This window comes from Hibiscus syriacus, unplaced genomic scaffold (assembly GCF_006381635.1).
Source record: "Hibiscus syriacus cultivar Baekdansim isolate YM2019G1 unplaced genomic scaffold, ASM638163v2 tig00116964_pilon, whole genome shotgun sequence".
Taxonomy (NCBI): domain Eukaryota; kingdom Viridiplantae; phylum Streptophyta; class Magnoliopsida; order Malvales; family Malvaceae; genus Hibiscus; species Hibiscus syriacus.
Window position 1 is genome coordinate 1,892,891 of NW_024063489.1, and position 20,582 is coordinate 1,913,472.

At 36.7% G+C, this 20,582-nt stretch overlaps 1 protein-coding gene and 1 pseudogene across 1 annotated transcript; one reads left to right on the forward strand and one right to left on the reverse strand.

The window, feature by feature from the left end:
* Positions 1-772: 772 nt before the first annotated feature.
* LOC120191017 (CSC1-like protein At1g10090) lies at positions 773-1,178 on the forward strand. The gene is made up of 2 exons (XM_039194024.1): positions 773-906; positions 980-1,178. The coding sequence occupies exons 1-2, from the start codon at positions 805-807 to the stop codon at positions 1,133-1,135; spliced, it is 258 nt and encodes an 85-aa protein (XP_039049955.1). The 5' UTR covers positions 773-804; the 3' UTR covers positions 1,136-1,178.
* Positions 1,179-16,311: 15,133 nt separating this feature from the next.
* LOC120190998 lies at positions 16,312-18,000 on the reverse strand (annotated as a pseudogene).
* Between the last annotated feature and the right edge of the window lie 2,582 nt (positions 18,001-20,582).

Below are 20,582 nucleotides of genomic sequence, written 5' to 3' on the forward strand. Positions count from 1 at the left end.
ACAGAAAATCTTCAATATGCATCTTCCAAAAGCCAAAGTCCGCACCATCGAACTTTTCAATTTTCACATTCCCTTCGTCTGCAGCCATCGCTCCCACTCGAATCTGGTTTCGTTTGGATCGTTTCTGACAATTCTTGCGAACCACCGTGTATTAGAACACCTCCGTCTACAAATTTGTATAGCCGACAAAATTTTACTATTCACGAAATTCACTATTCACGTGAATAGTAACCTCACAAAAATTGACAAAATTCACAACTAAAAGCTCTGATTACCAGTTGTTGGGAAATAAACCAAGTACAAGTAATTTCCCTATAACCAGATTAGTGAGAATGCAAAATAAAAGCAGAAAAATAATACCCGAAATTGATAACGGAGTTCAGCCAATTGTGCTTACGTCTCCGGACTGTTGCAGATCTTTTACTAAGAGAGAAAATTTACAGGTGTTTACAAAACACTCACTACTCACAAGAAAACTCTTTAGTATTGGGAGAAAGAAATGATTTTTGGGATGGTTTTGAAGCTAAATGAGCTAGAATATTTATAGTTAAAACTTAAGCACTTAATCTTGTAAATACCCTAAAACATAGGGATTAATTGTGATTATCCCATTATCATTTTTCAACAAACATCTACCAAACTTTGAAAAACTATTTTTCAAAGAAACATTTACCAAACTTTGAAAACCATTTTCAAGGAAACATTTACCAAACTTTGAAAACCATTTTTTCAAAGTTAGTTACCAAACTTGAAAACCATTTTAACATTATTGCCGTTGCGATCTTCGCCCTGAAAGAAGCACCAATGGCTTCTGGTTTCACCATTCCTCTCATAGTTTTCTCTCTACTCTTCAATGAGTACTGCAGGAAGAGGTTTTCCCAGGTTTTCAGGAGGAGCCCCGCACAGGTAAGAATCAGAAATCTTACAGTCTCTTTCTCTAGAAAACTCCCCAACCATTTATTCCGGTAGGTTGTAACAGGTTCTTATAGAGATGGATCGACGAGATGAGCAAATAGGAAGGGAAGAAGACTTTTACAGTCAGTTGCGATCAGCATATTGCCAGTTAGCGTACATTACAAAGGACTTGACCATTTCTGAGGATTTTTCCACAGCCGGACCCAACAGGAAGCGCTAACAAGAAGCAGCAGATGAAAATCCAGTGAATCATGGTATGCATGTTCTGAGTTGTTGGTGTTTCCTTTCTTCTTGAATCGATTAGCATTTTGTTTAAATCTTGGCTTTCAAATTTTCAGGACCTCGCCACATTAAATTACAAAAATAGCGGGCAGTTGAGAAGGGGATGAAGACCTGGCAAGAAGTGAAACTGATTCTTCTGAGAATTAGCAAATGAAGTAAGTTGCACTTTTAGCTCTAGAAATGATTTCCCTTTCCATTACGATCCTCATAGTTTGTAGGGGCAAAATGCCTTCCATACATTGTACATTTTGAAATGTATAATACACAACAGTTTCAAAGGAAAAGTAAAATGTCGTGTATCTTGTTAATTTGCATTACTGAAATAAGGGGAAAATGTTAATACTCTCTTCGGCTGGAGTCTTTTAATATATTTGTATTCTTTTTCGACCTCGGTAGGTTAATTTCGTGACCTATCGTATTATAATTATGGATAAACTACATGTTATTTAAATTATCAGTTTTATTTATTTTAATTCCTAAATTTTATTTGTTTTAAAACTATACCTAACGTTTATTTTTTATTTCATTTTAATATTTCAATTTTCAAAACTTAAAAGAACTTTTACACGTGATATTTTTTATGAGTAAATTATATTATTCGTCATTTAACTATTTTCTCACTTATATTATTGTCACTAAAGTTTTTAATTTAACTATTCAACTTCAAAATTGCTCATGTTTTAATCACTTAATTTATTTAATTATTCTCTTCTTCCACATAATTTGTGTCTTATATTTTTTTTAAACGGTAAATAAGGCCTTATTAAAAAATCTTCTCATAACGTGATCTAGTAAACACCAAATTAAGACAACGAAGGAAAAAAAATATCCACAATTTTATTAAACGAACAAAGAGGAGAACATCCAACACAACAATTGTACGAAACATAACTAAAGACCTAAGAAAAGCAATCCTAGCGTACTCATAATAACACCTAGATATGAAAAACCCTAATAGTAACAAGGGTAACGAAATTGCTAAAACATACTCCCAACAATGCACTGGCCAGAGCTTATGTAGCAACTTTACAAGCGAGCCAATGGGAAAGAATGAATCCATCAACACAAGGGATGTTTCTACCTACGAATGCAATTTACAAGCCTCCATACGAACGCACGAAACAAACCAAACCATGTTGGTTTAGATCGTATGCGCACCACACCTGAGGAAAATCAACAGTACCCAGACCCAATGTTAGCAAGCAAGACTGTCCCACGAAGCGAGAACAAGAGATAGGATGAATGAACAGCACACTAACAAGAAACGAAACACCCCAATCAATGATAGACCGAGGGGGTGCTCGGTGCGGTCGTACCCTAAAAATTTTAAAATCTCTTATATTTTAAGTATTTTCATTATATTTTATATGAATTATCTAATTTCGCATTCCCTCATGTTTTATAATTTCGCACCTCCTACATTTTTAATATAATTTTTTAAGTTCGCCCTCTAACATAAATTCATGTGTCCGTCCTTACCCCATGAATAAGCAATTACAGCAGAGAAAATCCTCTTAACTTTCAAAACCCCTTTTGGCCAAAGTATCAGCTTTAATGTATTGAACTCGATGAATGTGACGAATAATCCATCGATCTGTATGAATCTGGTTATGTAACCTCCTTATTAGCGACGAATACAACGAGACAACCTTCGTAGGATTCTTGACCCAATCTACGACAACACTACAATCACATTCTATGTTGAGACGAAATTTAAAAGCCCATGCAGAAGAACTAAAACATTGACAACATATTGAATAGCCAGCAATTTAGCAAAGAAAACAGTCCCTAACCCAGCTGACAAAGAAAATTCCATTAAGATATCGCTACAATTATTCCTGATTAAGTCACCTATACCACACAAACTAGTCGAACTCTTACACTGTTGGAAAAGTCAATTAAGGTGGGTTGAAAAAAAAACAAAAGGGGAGCACCGTTTTTCAGCAAAGGGGCATCGAATTCGGTGCCCCAAATTTAAATTAAAATGTTTTTGGGTTAATTACATTTTAGCCATTGCATACTTTAGGGTATTTACAAGATTAATCCTGAAGCTTCAACTATAAATACCCTAGCTCATTTAGCTTCAAAATCATCCCAAAATCTTCCAGTTCTCTCTCAAGTGTGTTTTGTAAACACCTGTAATTTTTTCCCTTTAGTAAAAGATCTGCAGCAGTCGGAGACGTAAGCACAATTGGCTGAACTCCGTTATCAAATTTTCGGGTATTATTTTTCCACTTTTATTTCGTATTCTCACTAATCTGGCTATAGGAAATTACTTGTTACTCGTTTATTTCCCAACAACTGGTAATCAGAGCTTTTAGGTTGTGAATTTTGTCAATTTTTTTGCGAGGTTACTATTCATTACTATTCACATGAATAGTAAATTTGTGAATAGTGAAATTTTGTCGGCGATACGAATTTGTCGACGGAGGTGTTATAATACACGGTGATTCGCACAAATTGTCAGAAACGATCCGAAGAAGCCAGATTCGAGTGGGAGCGATGACTGCAGACGAAGGGAAGGTGAAAATTGAAAAGTTCGATAGTGCGGACTTTGGCTTTTGGAAGATGCAGATCGAAGCTTTTCTGTACCAGAAAAATCTATATCAACCCATCTCAGGAAAGCAACCAGAGGCATGAAGAATGAAGACTGTGCTCTTCTCGACCGACAAGTCCTCGGAGTTATCCGACTGACGTTGTCCCGAAATTTTGCTTTCAACATAGAAAAGGAAAAGACCACGACGGGTCTTATGGCGGCTCTCTCCAGTATGTATGAGAAGCCATCGGCCTCAAACAAAGTTCATTTGATGAGGTGATTATTCAATTTGCGGATGACGGAAGGGGCATCAGTGGCTCAACACCTGAATGAACTCAACATAATCACAACCCAGTTGAGTTCCGTGGAAATTGAATTCGATGATGAAGTTCAAGCTTTAATTCTCTTATCATCTCTACCAGATAGTTGGAATGCTACTGTTACAGTAGTTAGCAGCTCGTCGGGAAATAGTAAATTGAAATTCGACGATGTTCAGGATATGGTACTGAGCGAAGAAATTCGACGGAGAGAATCGGGTGAAGCATCAACCTCCTCAGCCTTGAACACGGAGTCTAGAGGGAGAACTTCAGAAAGAAATTCAAATCGTGGCAGATCGAAATCCAGAAGGGGCAAATCAAGAACAGAACAAAAGATTTTACCTGTTATAATTGTGGCAAGAAGGGTCACTTTAAAAGAGATTGTCGAGCACTGAAGAAAGATACCGTTGCACAAGAATCTGCCAACATGACAGAGGAGATAGGTGATGTCATGATTCTAAGCGTCAACACTCCGATTGAATCATGGATCTTGGATTCAGGGGCATCTTTCCACTCCACCCCATGCCGAGAAATCATGGAGAACTATGTCAGTGGTGATTTTGGGAAGGTTCATCTAGCCAATGATAAAACCTTGAAGATCGTCGGAAAAGGAGACATCCGATTAAAGTTGTCAAACCAGACCACCTGGAAGCTGAAAGGTGTGAGACATATTCCTGGTCTCAAAAGAAATTTGATTTTTGTTGAACAGCTTGATGTAGAAGGATATAGCACAACGTTTTCAGACTGTGAATGGAAGATTACCAAAGGAGCACTCGTCATTGCTCGTGGTAAGAAAACTGGTACTCTCTATGTAACCTCAAATTTAGAGAATATCATTGCAGCCGCAGATGTTGATGGAAAATCAAACCTATGGCACCAAAGGCTTGGCCATATGAGCGAGAAAGATGAAGACGCTTTTGTCAAAAGGGAAGCTGTTGGATCTAAAGAATGTAGATGTCGGACTATGCGAGGATTGCATCTTTGGAAAATAAAAAAAAGTCAGCTTTGCAAAGATTGGTAAGACACCCAAGGCTGAAAAGTTAGAGTTGGTTCATACTGATGTATGGGGACCATCTCCAGTTCCATCTCTTGTAGGCTCACTATATTATGTCACCTTCATCGATGATTCTACAAGGAAGGTGTGGGTTTATTTTCTGAAGAAGAAATCAGAAGTCTTTGATACCTTCAGAAAATGGAAGGCCATGGTGGAAAATGAGACTGGTCTGAAAGTCAAGCGGTTGAGGTCTGACAATGGATGAGAGTACAGAAATAGGAGATTCAGAGACTTTTGCGCAAACAATGGGATCAAGATGGAGACAACAGTTCCCATGACACCGCAGCAGAATGGCGTAGCAGAGCGCATGAACAGAACTCTAAATAAACGTGCCAGAAGCATGAGGATACATGCTGGATTGCCCAAATTTCTATGGGCTGAAGCTATCAACACTGCAGCTTACCTGATCAATCGTGGGCCCTCAGTTCCTTTGGATGGCAGAATACCAGAGGAAGTTAGGAGCAAGAAAGAAATAAACCTTTCACACTTAAGAGTGTTTGGTTGTATTTCTTATGTACACATAGACTCTGCTGAAAGAAGTAAACTTGATGCTAAGTCCAACAAATGTGCCTTTGTTGGTTACAGTGGTGATGAGTTCGGTTACCGGTTTTGGGACTATGAAAATCGGAAGATCATTAGAAGCAGAGATGTCATTTTCAATGAGAATGTGATGTACAAAGATAGGTCAACTGTAGAATCAAGCAGCTCCAATACCAAAGATGAAACAAAGGAATTTGCTGAGTTTGAGGAGATTTTGGAAATGATGTTCAGATCAGTCCTGAAGCAGTTCAAGAAGAACCAGGCACACCGAACTAAGACGCTCCTCCATAATTCCTAAACCAACCCAACGGTATTCTCATTCTTTGCACTACTTGTTGCTGACTGACAATGGTGAACCAGAGTGCTATGATGAAGCAATGCAAGTGGAGGATTCAGTCAAGTGGGAGTCTTCCATGAAAGATGAGATGGACTCGCTTATGTCAAATCAGACGTGGGAATTAGCTGAATTACCACCAGGCAAGAAAGCGCTTCACAACAAGTGGATTTACAGGATCAAAGAAGAGCACGATGGGAGCAAACGTTACAAAGCGAGATTGGTTGTCAAAGGTTTTCAGCAAAAAGAAGGTATTGACTACAATGAAATTTTCTCTCTAGTCGTGAAACTGTCTACTATCAGACTGGTGTTGAAAATTGTAGCTGCAGAGAATTTACATCTTGAGCAGTTAGATATAAAGATAGCTTTCCTTCATGGTGATTTGGAGGAAGAAATCTATATGAGGCAGCCAGAAGGCTTCATAGAGGCAGGCAAGAAAAACCTGGTATGCAGGTTGAAGAAGAGCTTGTATGGTTTAAAACAAGCTCCTAGACAATGGTACAATAAGTTTGATAGCTTCATGAGTAGCAGTGGTTTTACCAGATGCCAAGCAAATAATTGTTGCTACATCAAGAGGTTCGACAATAGCTTCATTATTTTATTGTTGTACGTTGATGACATGCTCGTTGCAGGCTCACACATGCAAGAGATTATAAACTTGAAGCAAAAAATTTCGAAGCAGTTTGCAATGAAAGATCTGGGTGCAGCAAAGCAGATTCTTGGGATGAGGATCAAGAGAGACACAAAGTCGGGGACTTTGATATTATCACATGCTGAGTACATCAACAAAGTACTCTCCAGGTTCAACATGCAAGATGCTAAACCAGTAAGTACACCTTTAGGTGTTCATTTTAGACTCTCCAAAGAACAATCACCAAAGACGGAGGAAGAACGTGCACATATGGTGAATGTGTCATATGCCTCAGCAATTGGAAGTCTGATGTATGCCATGGTTTGTACCAGACCAGATATTGCTCATGCAGTGGGAGCTGTTAGCAGGTACATGAATAATTCGGGCAAAGTACACTGGGAAGCTGTCAAATGGATCCTCAGATATCTGCGGGGTACTACAAACAAAACACTTTGTTTCAAAGGTGGAGATACGATACTGACAGGCTATGTAGATGCTGACTTAGCCGGAAATGTTGACATCAGAAGGAGCACTACAGGGTATGTCTATACTCTAGGAGGTACTGCAGTGAGTTGGGTTTCTCAACTACAAAATATAGTTGCTCTCTCCACCACTGAAGCAGAATATGTCGCTGTTACGGAAGCCAGCAAGGAGATAGTTTGGCTCCAAAGTCTCTTGGAAGAGTTAGGCAAGAAACAAGAAAACAATGTCTTGTATTGTGATAGTCAAAGTGCTATCCATCTAGTAAAGAATCCGTCTTTTCATTCCAGGACGAAGCACATACAATTTCGATATCATTTTATCTGGTCTCTTCTGGACGATGGGATTTTGAAACTTGAAAAGATTAGTGGAGCTCAAAATCCGGCAGACATGTTGACAAAGACGGTAACTACAGACAAACTGAAGCTGAGTTCAGCTTCAGTTGGTATGCTAGAGTAACAAGACCAGAAATGTTGTTGCATCGATCGAGGTGTGAAGACATATTAAAATCAGTCTTCAAGTGGGAGATTGTTGGAAAAGTCAATTAAGGTGGGTTGAAAAAAAACAAAAGGGGAGCACCGTTTTTCAGCAAAAGGGACACCGAATTCAGTGCCCCAAATTTAAATTAAAATGTTTTTTGGGTTAATTATATTTTAGCCATTGCATACTTTAGGGTATTTACAATATTAGTCCTGAAGCTTCAATTATAAATACCTTAGCTCATTTAGCTTCAAAATCATCCCAAAATCTTCCAGTTCTCTCTCAAGTGTGTTTTGTAAACACCTGTAATTTTTTCCCTTTAGTAAAAGATCTGCAGCAGTCCGGAGACGTAAGCACAATTGGCTGAACTCCGTTATCAATTTTTCAGGTATTATTTTTCCGCTTTTATTTCGTTTTCACTAATCTGGCTATAGGGAAATTACTTGTTACTCGTTTATTTCCCAACATACACGCTCCGTCGACATTGAGGGTTAAGAAATCAGGGGAGGATCTCTCCAAAGAGATACAACAGAACTGAGAAGGGTCGGATCAGCTATCAAGTTATCCAATGATACAGGACAATCGGGAAATTTGGCTTTAAACCACCAGGCCAGCCGAGTCTTGACGATGAACATCAACTGGGAAACGTCCACAATATTGTCTTTGAAGACTATCATTTGTAAATAGCCACAGGGACCAAATGGTAGCAGGGGAAATTAGATTCCAAATTGACGCACGATTAGATTGAAAGAGGACACCATGCCAAGCTAAGATGAAAGTCATAGGATTATTAGGGAAAACCATAGACAACCCCTATAATGCAGCCAAATTAGACCACACTGTCCAAGTAATACTACAAGAGGAACCCATGGAAACTGAGAAGTCGTCTGTGTTCAAATGTGTCGTTGGATTGTGGCGTGGAAGTAGAATTTAAAAACTATATATTTGATATTTATAAGTCTTTTATTTCAAATTCACGTTAAAAAAATCATACTAGTCTTTCTTAACAAGTGATATTCTTATCATTTAATACACGTTATGTTAAATTTAATTAATTTTCAAATTTATCCTTAATCGATAAATTAAAAAGTTAGATTCTTTATTAATATTGTTGCGAAAGATGGCTATCGGATAGAGCAAAATCGCAACTGATAATTTGAGAAAAAAATGAAGATAAAAGAGACACAAAATTTACGTGGAAAACCCCTAAACATTTACGGTAAAAACCACAAGCAACGGTAGAAGAATTTCACTATGAGAAAATAGGAATTACAACTTCTCTCAATCTACCAAGGAGAAAAAATGATAATTCTCTCTTGATAAAAAAGGAGAAAACAACTCTCAAGAAACTCTCTAAATTTTCTCTAGTATTGGAAGAAAGCTAAATGCTTTGGGATGGTTTTGAAGCTAAATGAGCTAGGGTATTTATAGTAGAATGTTAAGGACTAATTTGTAAATACCCTAAATTACAATGACTAAAATTGAGATTTTACCATTATTGAAAAATTCAACAATTGCTGCATCCATTTAATTCCACCGAAAGCCACCGAATTAGCCATGTGCAAAGCCACCAAAATTGACTTTCAACAATCTCCCACTTGAAGATTTGATTGGAACAATCATATCTTCACACCATTCTTTCTACCTTGTACCTTCATGTTGGTTACGTTTCTGACATGCCACAAGAGGATCGACACCAGGTAAATTTATCAGCATTGATCACATTCGTCATGAAATCTGCTATGTTGTCTTTGGTATGGATCGTCTGCATATCTACCGTCCCTTCTTCCACCTTTTCACAAATGAAATGGTATTGAACTCGTATGTGTTTTGTCCTTGAATGAAATACTGGATTCCTTGCTAAATGCAAGGTACTTTGACTGTCACAAAACAGAGAGACATACTCTTGATTGTGCCCAAGCTCCTCCAATAGCATCTTCAACCAAATTGCTTCTTTACTGGCTTGTGTAGCTGCTACATATTCTGCTTCTATTGTGGACATAGCCACAACTGACTGCAATTTTGGAACCCAGCTACAGCTCCACCAACAATTTTAAACACATATCATGTAGTAGATTTGCTTTTATCCAAATCCCCTGCATAGTCAGAATCAACATACCCATTGATAAGTAAATTTGATCTTCATAACATAATGCAATATTTGAGGTCCCTTTAATGTATCTCAGGATCCTCTTTACTGTATTCCAATGCTCTTTGCCTGGATTCACCATGTACCGACTAACTACTCCCACTGCTTGTGCAATGTTTGGTCTTGTGCATATCATAGCGAACATTAAACTTCTCACTGCTAATGCATACGGTACTCGATACATCTCCATCCTCTCTTCTTCACTGCTAGGACTCATACTGGAGGATAATTTGAAGTTAATAGGAAGAGGGGTAGAAATTGGCTTACAATCTTTCATGTTGAATCGTGACAAGATCTTTTTTAAATAATTCTTTTGTGAAAGCCAAATATTCCTATTACTTCTGTCTTGGTGAATTTGCATCCCTAGAATCTTGTTTGCCGATCCCAAGTCCTTCATTTCAAATTCCCTAGCCAGTTGTTCCTTCAATTCTTCAATATGATCTTTATTGGGTCCTGCAACCAACATGTCATCCACATACAACAACAATATAACAAAATCGTTATCACCAGACCTCTTGAAATAAGCACAAGGGTCTGCATTAAGTCTGTTGTATCCAAGGCACATAATGAAGGAATCAAATCTCTTATATCAACACCTCGGCGCCTGCTTTAGACCGTACAGAGATTTGTTCAACCTGCAAACCAAGATCTTTTTTTCTTTTTCTTCAAAACCTTTAGGTTGGAGCATGTAAATCTCTTCTTCAAGATTTCTATGAAGAAAAGATATTTTAACATCTAGTTGTTCTAGATGTAAGTTCAATATAGCACACATTGCCAAAACTACTCGAATTGTTGTTAGTCGAACCACAGGAGAAAAGATTTCATTGAAATCAATACATTCTTTTTGAGCATATCCTTTGACCACCAGTCTTGCACGATGCCTCTCAACTTGATCGTCACCATTTCGCTTGATTTTGAAGACCCATTTATTACCAATTGGCTTCCTTCCTTGTGGTAGTGACACAAGGTCCCATGTATTATTTTTATGAAGGGCTTCAATTTCTTCTTGCATCGCCATCATCCACAGTGAAGCACCTGAGTTGTTTATTGTCTCCTGGTATGTTGATGGCTCAACGTCCTCTGTTAAAAGGCAGTATGCAATATTACCTTCTATAACATAATCTGAGTGCCAATTGGGACGTCTTCTCACACGATCTGATTGATGAGTTATTGGAGCTTCAGAACTCTCTGGTTCTTGTTCATAATGTGCTGGTTCTGCTTGAAAAGAATCTCCTTGTTCAAACTCTTTTTCCACATGTATCTATGTAGTCTCTGACTTTTCAGCGCTACCATATTCTTCTTTTCTTTGTAGTTTATTTCTACAAAGATAACATCCCTGCTGATGATCACTTTGCGGGCAGTGGGATCCCATAAGCGATACCCCTTTACATCATCAGCATACCCCAAGAATTTGTATTTCCTGGATTTTGGATCCAGCTTTAAAATTTCTTGGGAGTTGTACATCACGTATACAATACTTCCAAATACATGGAGGTTTGAATAATTAGTTGGTTTACCAGTCCATATCTCCATTGGTGTCTTCAGCTCTATTGCAGTTGATGGAGCTCGATTCACCAAATAACAGGCGGTATTGACTGCTTCTGCCCAGAATGATTTTTCTAGGCATACATCCATCAACATTGCTCTTGTTCTTTCTAACAAGGTTCTGTTCATCCGCTCTGCCACTCCATTTTGTTGAGGAGTGTTCGCCACTGTGAACTGTCTTTTGATGCCTTCTTTCCTGCAAAAGTCATCAAATTTTCGCTTGTATATTCTCCTCCATTATCTGTTCTGAAACACTTGATCTTATTTCCAGAATCAAGTTCCACTCGCGCTTTGAAGATTTTGAAAGTTGAAAACACATCTGACTTCATCTTAATAGGGTACACCCAACATCTCCTGGAGTAGTCATCAGTAAATGAGACAAAATATTTTGCTCCACCTAGGAATGTAACTGGTGCTTGCCACACGTCAGAATGAACCAATTCTAGAACACTTTTGCCTCTAGAATTGACATGTTGAATTTTAACCGGTGTTGCTTACTTGTTATGCAATGCTCACACAAAGGAAATGATATATTTGTTAAGCCTAGAAGTAGCTTTTGCTCACAAGAACTTTCATTCCTTGTTCTGACATCTGTCCAAGTTTCTGATGCCATAACATTGTTGAATCTGAACTACATGAGGCAACAGAGGCTTCTACTTCTAGCAAAGTCTCTCCCTTCAGCATGTACAAGTTTGCTGCTATCTTTTTTCCTTTCAGCACCACAAGCGCTCCACGGAACACCTTCATGATTCCTTTCCGTGTTTCAATCTTGCTTGCATTATTATCTAACAATCCGTAGGATAATAAATTTTTCTTCAAGCCTTTCACGTGCCGCATATCTCGAACAACTTTAATTGTTCCATCATACATCTTCAATTTGATGGTTCCTAAGCCAAAAATCTCTAAGGCATGATCATTGCAACTATACATAGATCCTCGTAAGACAGGTTCATAATGATGGAACCATTCTCTTCTTGAGGTCATGTGATATGTCGCTCCCGAATCAATGAGCCATATATCTACAAATCTTTTTCTGCCTTCCACGGTGGTTGACGCTTCACAGCATAGAGCATCTCCATCATCTGAAGTATTTGTGGTATTGCCTTGTGGATTGGAGTTTTTATTTAGACTCCAACAATCCTTCTTCAAGTGACCCTTCTTTCCACAGTTGTAGCACTTTAAATTCTTCTTGCTCCTCGACTTCGATCTACCATGTTTGTGACTGCTGCTTTGGCCACGTTCTGTTGATCTCCCTCTCGTCGTTTCAATGCTTCTGCTTGTTGCATATTTACTTTTCTGTCTTCCTTGTTCTTGTGCCGATTTTCTTCTTGTAGAACAGCTGCTGCAACGTCATCGAAGACTAGACTGGTGACATTACTATTTGTCAAGTTGATGATGAGTTGATCATACGAATCAGGTAGACTTTGAAGTAGAAGTTCAGCAATATCTTGTCTCCTATTGTACATCTTAAGGATGTAAGCTGAGAAATAACGTGTTCAATGTGTTTAAGTGCTCTGTCACTGAAGTAGATTCTGGCATACGGAGAGTGTACAATTTTCTCTTAAGAAAAATTTTATTATGCAACGGTGTGGCCTCGTACAATTTGGCGAGATGATCTCATATCTCCTTAGTTGTATTCTTCTCCTCGATACTTGACAATACTTCATCTGCTAATGCTAGATGAAAGTTTGACATAGCATTCCCGTCCATTTCGATCCATTTGTTGTCATCTGTGAAATCCACCGGCCTTTCACTAATAGCTACTAGACAACTATCTTTCCTCAGGATGGCCTTCATCTTTAATTTCCACAGTGAGAAATTTCTCCCATTGAACTTTTCAATATCAAATTTCGTTGCCATAGCTTCTTTTACGGATAGCTCCCACTATTTCACTATCGTGAATAGTTCTCTGGAACCTTCAAAGAATGAGTAATAACTTCTTACTTTCTTATGTTGGAGGATCCACTTTTTGGTGGCAACCACAAAGACAATAAGCAGATATTACACACTCAAATATGGCTCGGATACCAATTGTTGCGGAAGACAGCTAACGGATATAGCAAAATCGCAACTGATAATTTGAGAAAATAAAAATGAAGATAAAAGAGACACAAAATTTACATGAAAAATCCCTAAAAATTTAAGGTAAAAACCACGGGAAATGGTAGAAGAATTTCACTATGAGAAAATAGGAATTACAACTTCTCTCGATCTACCAAGGAGAAAACAATGATAATTCTCTATTGATAAAAAAATGAGAAAACAACACTCAAGAAACTTTATAAATTTTCTCTAGTATTGAAAGAAAGCTAGAATGCTTTGGGATGGTTTTGAAGCTAAATGAGCTAGGGTATTTATAGTTGAAGCTTAAGAACTAATTTGTAAATACCCTAAATTACAATAACTAAAATTGAGACTTTACCATTGTTGAAAATTTCAACAATTGCTGCATCCATTTAATTCTACCGAAAGTCACCGAATTAACCATGTGCAAAGCCACCAAAATTGACTTTCAACAAATATAATCATGAAGAATAAGTTACTAATTTAAATAAAATTGAAAAGTAAATATACCGTACTTCGTTGGGATTAATAGCTTATGTGTTGAATTCCTTTTTTGATGCCGATATTTTTACCACATTGCTAACTCCATTTTGCGGTGGAAATGGAATCAATGGGCTTCTTATGTCCATTTAGCAGAAAGGCTTGGTTGAATATGGATAGGCTGGGTCCAATTTGAGAAACTTGCTCGGAGATTTTCTAAAAATATACCTTGCTCTTAATTCTTATAACTAACTGGAATGACATCAAACATTGCAGGCAACTGGAGTGACATCAAACCTTGCTCTTAATATATATATATATTATTAATTAAGTTAGAATATGTAATGTAAAGAATGACAAAAATTCAAGCGAAGTATCATAATATCCAAATCCCACTGTTGACAAAGCTAAATGAAAACCTTCCGACGGCTACGAGAATGAAATTAATTAATTTGATTTTGATGCACGCTGTCATATTGTATTTTTCTCCACTATTATCACGTACGCATCCAAGACCTAGAGCAATATTGTTAATTCATCTCCTGTTAATGAGTGTCGTTATCACTATGATTTAAAAATGCCCATAGCTAATATAATATGATTATTTAGAAAAGAAGGTTTATACATAATATTTAAAACACAAAAAAGTAGGAGAAATAAGTCGTCGTTTGGTTGTTGTCATGGCTAGGGCGACGTCTTCCAGTCCAGGAACAGGGGTCCTTAATCAAGGATTCATTATTTTGGGCGACTCATTAATTAATTAATTAATTAAGCTCGAAATTTTGTAATTATTGGTTTCTTTCTTTGGACCTTTTCTGTTCTGCTTCTTCCTCGCCTGGGATATTCTTTCTTGCTTTACAGATAATTCTAATTAAATTTGAATTTGCTTATTCTTTATATATATATATACACACATGCTATAATTAATTATTTTTCAGAATTATTGTCCCTTTCTATTCCTTTGCCTGTCTGGCTGGCCGATATTTTATCATCATTTCTTTCTGCAAAACTAATTTAACTAAATGCATAGCACTGTGTCTGTAAACATTTCGAACAAGAACTGGATAAGATTTCTATAGTAGAACTTATATTGGTTTGGATACAGAAATTATAATTGGTAGAGCGAAATGATATTGGAAAACTACCTAGCATGTCAATGGTTGACTTGGTAATGTATTTGAATGAGGAATTGATAAAAGTGGTAAATTTCGGTTTTAAAAGTTGGTTTAGGTGATGAGACCAAAGCTTATGCAAATAACAGGTAGGGTTTGTGGAAATTGTCAACCAAGTTTAACAGATATCATGACCATCCCTTACCAATCAATAGAAAAACTTGTCAACCAAAATACACATTTTGTCACCCCAATTGTTACAACTGTAATCAACACACAAGAGTCCATGATGATAAAACGTGCTCCGTTTCTTTCTGCTACCAGAAGTGAAAGATTTTTATATAACATTATTATTTTGCCAGAGATTTACATAAATGGGAAGCTCAAGCTTCTGTTATATATATACTACTAAATGGTAATCTGAAACTCCAATATCTGTCAAGATAAAGGATATTGACACACCGCATTTGTCTAGCTAGCTATAAATATGTGTACAATTAGGGGTGATATCGGTTCTATTCAATCACATTTTTTTAGTTATTTATTTTTTAAATTTTAATTTAATTCAGATAATAGTAATTTTAAAACTTCCAAACTATTAATAGTTTAGATATATGATTATATTTCTTAGGTATCTTTGCTCACTCTTATGTACAGTTGATGAACCTTGTCAGTTTTCAGACGTGCTGATGGTTGGACCTTGAACACCCTGAATATTATTGTGCATTTACATGTTTCCCGATGCCATTGTGATCAGGAGCTAATACTTACAATGGGATGCGTGTTCAAGAGAATTAATTAAGCTGCTTTTCTGGTCTTAATTTAATATTTCTATCATGTATCAGTTCCTTGAACAGCCATTGATTATTACTTTCCAGTAATTTCTTCAAACTAGAGCCAACAGACCAGCATAACACACTTGGATATTGCTGTTGAACTTTAAAACTATGTCTCTAGATTCGTATTTTTAGGTATAAAATCAAATATATATCAGTGAGAAAGGAGAAGAGAGTGGAGGTAGAGAAGCAGACACAGATCAGATCTAAGAAGAAAAAAAGGAGAGCCTCGTAGATATATAGGAGCTTCAGTGTATGGCAGAACAAGCAAAAAATGTCGATGATTAGAGAAGGGATTGTTCTTTAAGAACATTAATCACTAATTAAGGAACGGTGGCATGTGCTTTTAGCCTTTGGAGATTTTATTTATTTCTGCTAGCATGCAATTAGTTCTATCCAGTAGCCTAGCTAGATACAGTGGGTTTTTCTTAAGGAATCTAGCGTGGAGGCTGCGGCTTGTTTGGACATTCCGAAGGAGCATTTCTAACTTGTAATAATATGAACATGGATATACAATGCAAGAAAATGCATGCACATCAGTTAATCATATCTGGCATAAACTAGATATTGACCCTTCATAATTCCCTAGTTCATCAATCAGCATAAGATAATGAGTATGATAATACAGTGTAAAAGAAAATATAAATTACAGTCACTATTGATTAATTAAGCATGAACAATGAAAGCAAGCATATTTATATATATCAAACTCAACGAGATTATTATTAGGGTTTTTCGTCTATGATTCAGGACCCACCATTTCCTATGCTATTGTGCTCCTCCTGGGTACCTCATATCAGTGAAAGCATATTCTTGAAGCATTCCTTGTTGTATGACTCCGTATTCTGAAGCACAAGGAGGGCCAACCAGGGAGCTTGTATCGGCCCAGCCAATGCTTTCGCAAGGATTCACAGCTCGATTATTGACCATATCTGCCCCATATAAGAACTCCATCCCATCTAATCTCTGTGGGTTGCTATATCCCATTTCCTGGAGCTCTGATGAAAAAGTACCGCTTTGTCCTTGCAGCATGTGCAGATTTGCTTCATCCATGGTGTACTGAGAGTTCACAAACTGAGCATCGATGTTATTGTTTAAGTTCAAGGCATCCATGGGAGAAGAAGAGGAAGAAGAGGGTATGTAAACAGACTGCTCATATAGATGTTGATCGGTGGAGGATGAATCGTTTGGAAACTGATGAAGTGTTGTCCCATCGTTAATCACATGATCATCATCAGAAAATCTTCCTCCAAGCTTGATAAGTAATCTTCTCATCGAGGCTTGGTGGTCAACTTGATGTTCTTGAGCACTTGAGTGTTGTATGGGTGGCGCCCCCGCCGCCAGCACAGGCAACTCTGGCCAGTAACGGCTTTGGTTGATGTTATCAGCTGGAACCATGGAATCCCCCACACTAGCTGATCTCTTCAGAGCTTGCTTTATGTTGTTGCCTCTACGAGACTGATGCTCTTTGCGTTGCTTGCCGAGAAGCTTCTTCTTAAGCCTCGTGTTCCAATAGTTCTTTATATCGTTATCAGTCCTCCCCGGTAATTGTGCAGCAATAATAGACCACCTATTGACGATCATGCGAGGTGTAATCTCTTAGACATGAAAAACGTTTGCTTAAAATGAATCAAGCAAAACATAGGGTTTGTCACTTTTGTTGACTTTAAAGAATTTTTTTAGGACCAAAAATACCTGCTACCGATACTGATATAGAGGCTGCAAATAATCTATCTTCTTCTTCGGAGAACCCTCCATGCTTAATATTCGGGCGGAGATAGTTTAACCATCTGAGGCGACAGCTTTTCCCACATCTCTTAAGGCCTAAGCTACAAAAAAGCAACCCTTTAGAATCTCATCACATCAGATACCATAAAACAATTATTAGTATTTTCTAGTTGGAAAAAGAAAGAAAAATCAAGCAAGCAGAGCCGATGGATGGGTTGGTTTATCTTAAAATATTACCAATTTTCTGAGGCAAAGCGATCCAATTTCCACCGGTACCATGCTGCTCGATGTATGCCTTGAGCTTGGCGTCTTCTTCAGGTGACCATGGGCCTTTCTTAACGTTAGCTTTGTCACAGCAAGGAGCTCTCCCCATGCTTTTCCTTAGTATTCCTTTTTGAGCTTTTCTCTCTCCTTCCACTGAAGCAAGAATTATAGGAGAGAGAGATAGAAAGAGCCAGGGGATTTATAAAGCTGGAAAAGGATAAACATGCTTCTCAGGAGATCCATATTTATATATTTATATATATTTTTTAGAAGAAATAAAAGTATGGCATAAAGAAAGACTGATATAAAAAATTAAAATGCCAGAGCAGGAAAATAGGGTTTTTTCTACTTGTCTGTCTTGGTCTAGAATGATACCAGTAATCAATGATTAATTTTATACATAAAGACTGCTGGCTTTTTTAACCTATGGTATCTGACTAGAATGTAAGTGTGTATTATTTGTACCTGTTTTTTTTTTTTAGTAAAAGGATATCTCGTTAAAAAATTCATACTCAAGTCCCATTGAAGAACAACTCGAACAGCAAAAAAAAAAAAACAAGGAAAAAGAAGAAAAAAAAATCAAACCATAATATTAATGCTCAAAAGCATCATAATTCAATATTTTAAATACGAAAAGATATGAAAATCACAACAAAAATAATACAATAAAAAAAGTAAAAGATAAAATCAAAAAATAAAAATTTAATAAAATCCAACACCACACTGAAAGAATGAAACAATCACATCAAAACGCAACGCCCAATTAGGGTATCAATACAATAAGAAGATCCCTAGACACCCATTTTCATTTGAAGAGATTTTTTAGAGTTTCTTTTATTGTCACAGCCCAAATTTAGGTTGAACCTTTGATTTTAGGGACTAATTTAAATTTTCTTGAAATTTTCAGTCTAATTCAAAAAACTCTAAAAGAAGACCTACGTTTATCTGATTTCCCCAAACAGTACTTATATTCATATTTTATGAGTATATATATTGCCATTGAGTAGTGGTATCAGCATAATTATTAATATGAGCACATGGAATTATGATATATATATTAATTTGTACCGTTCACCGCAGAGCCTCAGGATTGATTACTTATTATCAGCCTCGTTGCATTATTTTTGTAATATTATATTTGCTATTGTTGAGATTCTGATATCATAATATATATTTTTTCTCAAGGAAAGAGATATTGTGAGTAATTTATATGAGAGGGCTTTATAAGAAATTGCTGCAGCACTTTCCTTGGATTTGCTCATCACTGTAACATCTCTATATTTTAATTCGTATATCAATAGTATCCTTAGCAAAAACAGATTTATAATGGTCAATTAAAGTAGAGGGAAAATAAAACGTTGAAATTGAGAAACAAATGTCAAAGTCCATTTATGGGAATCTGATGCATTTTATATAATCACGTAATCCAGTGGGAAAATGCTCTAGAAAAATGTGGAGAATATAATTGATATGTCCAAGCAATTGAAGCAACTTTCTTTCTTCTTGGTAGGCACCAGTTGTATAGTGACATGCATGCAGTGTATTTAGCAGCATATGAAACTAGGCTGCTTGCCTGATTAATACGTATACTTGGTGAAGGCAACAATAGATTATGCCACACTTCCACCATTGAACAGCTCCATAAAACACAGGCTTTTGAAATCACATGTTGTATGGGTGAATCAACAGTCCAATTTTCACTTTTAATCTTGAAAGAAACAAATTAAAAGGAGATGATGAAATTAGCAAATTAGTTCAAATCTCTTTTATTCAGAAAATATAAATAAAATAAAATTCATGAAGAAAATTTATAATAGAATAAATTCAACTCTATCTATAAATCGATCTAGTTGAAAACAAATAATGCATGGAAAAAACAAATTACAAATAGAAAACAAAAAATAAGCACAATGATGAAGATGGAAGTGGAGAGAAAGAGGCCAAGCGTCAACATCACACCTTGATAGACCTTAATAATCGTTGGCTCTCGATATATGATTATATATATAGAGTTTGGTTAGTGCAAGACAGATATGCAATTCAGGTAGTGAGTGGTGCAGTAATATTTGAAGGCAGCCAAACCATTTATCACTTTCATTTTCTTTCCAATATATAACTCTTAATTATATATGAAATCCAAAACCCTATATATTGCATGGATGAAAAATCATTAAGACGTCATAAAATTACAGATCCCAAAGCGTTTTTGACCTTGCTGCCAAAAGAGAGAGAAAAAAAGTAATACCAGAAGAAGAAATTCAAAATAAAAGTGGAGATGGAGAAGGTCAAATTAGTAGGTCACCATTAACCATCTTTTTTGTTGTTGCAGCTTGAATGGACCTATACCTTACCAAAAGTCAATCGTCCCTTTGACAATTTTGTTGTTTAGTACAGCTCAAGACAACTTTCTTCTCCAGGTTCTATTCTAGTTTCCCTGTTTGACAGCCAAATAGATTGTAAAATAACCAGCACAAGCTGTTCCACATTTTCTGTTCACGGATTTTTTTCCAACCCTTTTCACATCACATCATTTTCACGTTAAATTCTGAGATTTTTTTTCCTGTATTTTTTGTTCTTGTTAAGACACCACTAACTCATGCACCCAAAGACTTTAAAAATTAGTATTAGGAAAAAAAATTCTGGAAAAAGCCATTTCGTTGGAACTCATAGGGTAATCAATGAAGATTTCATGCATGTCTTATATGGCGTCTGCCTTTGATGCTTGTTTTTTCTTTTTCTGCTCTTTTTAGTTGTTTAAGATTTCTGCTACCTTTTGTTTTGGGCCATATATGTTTCCTTTTTGTTGGCCCATTAGTTCTCGGACCTTTGGCCCGC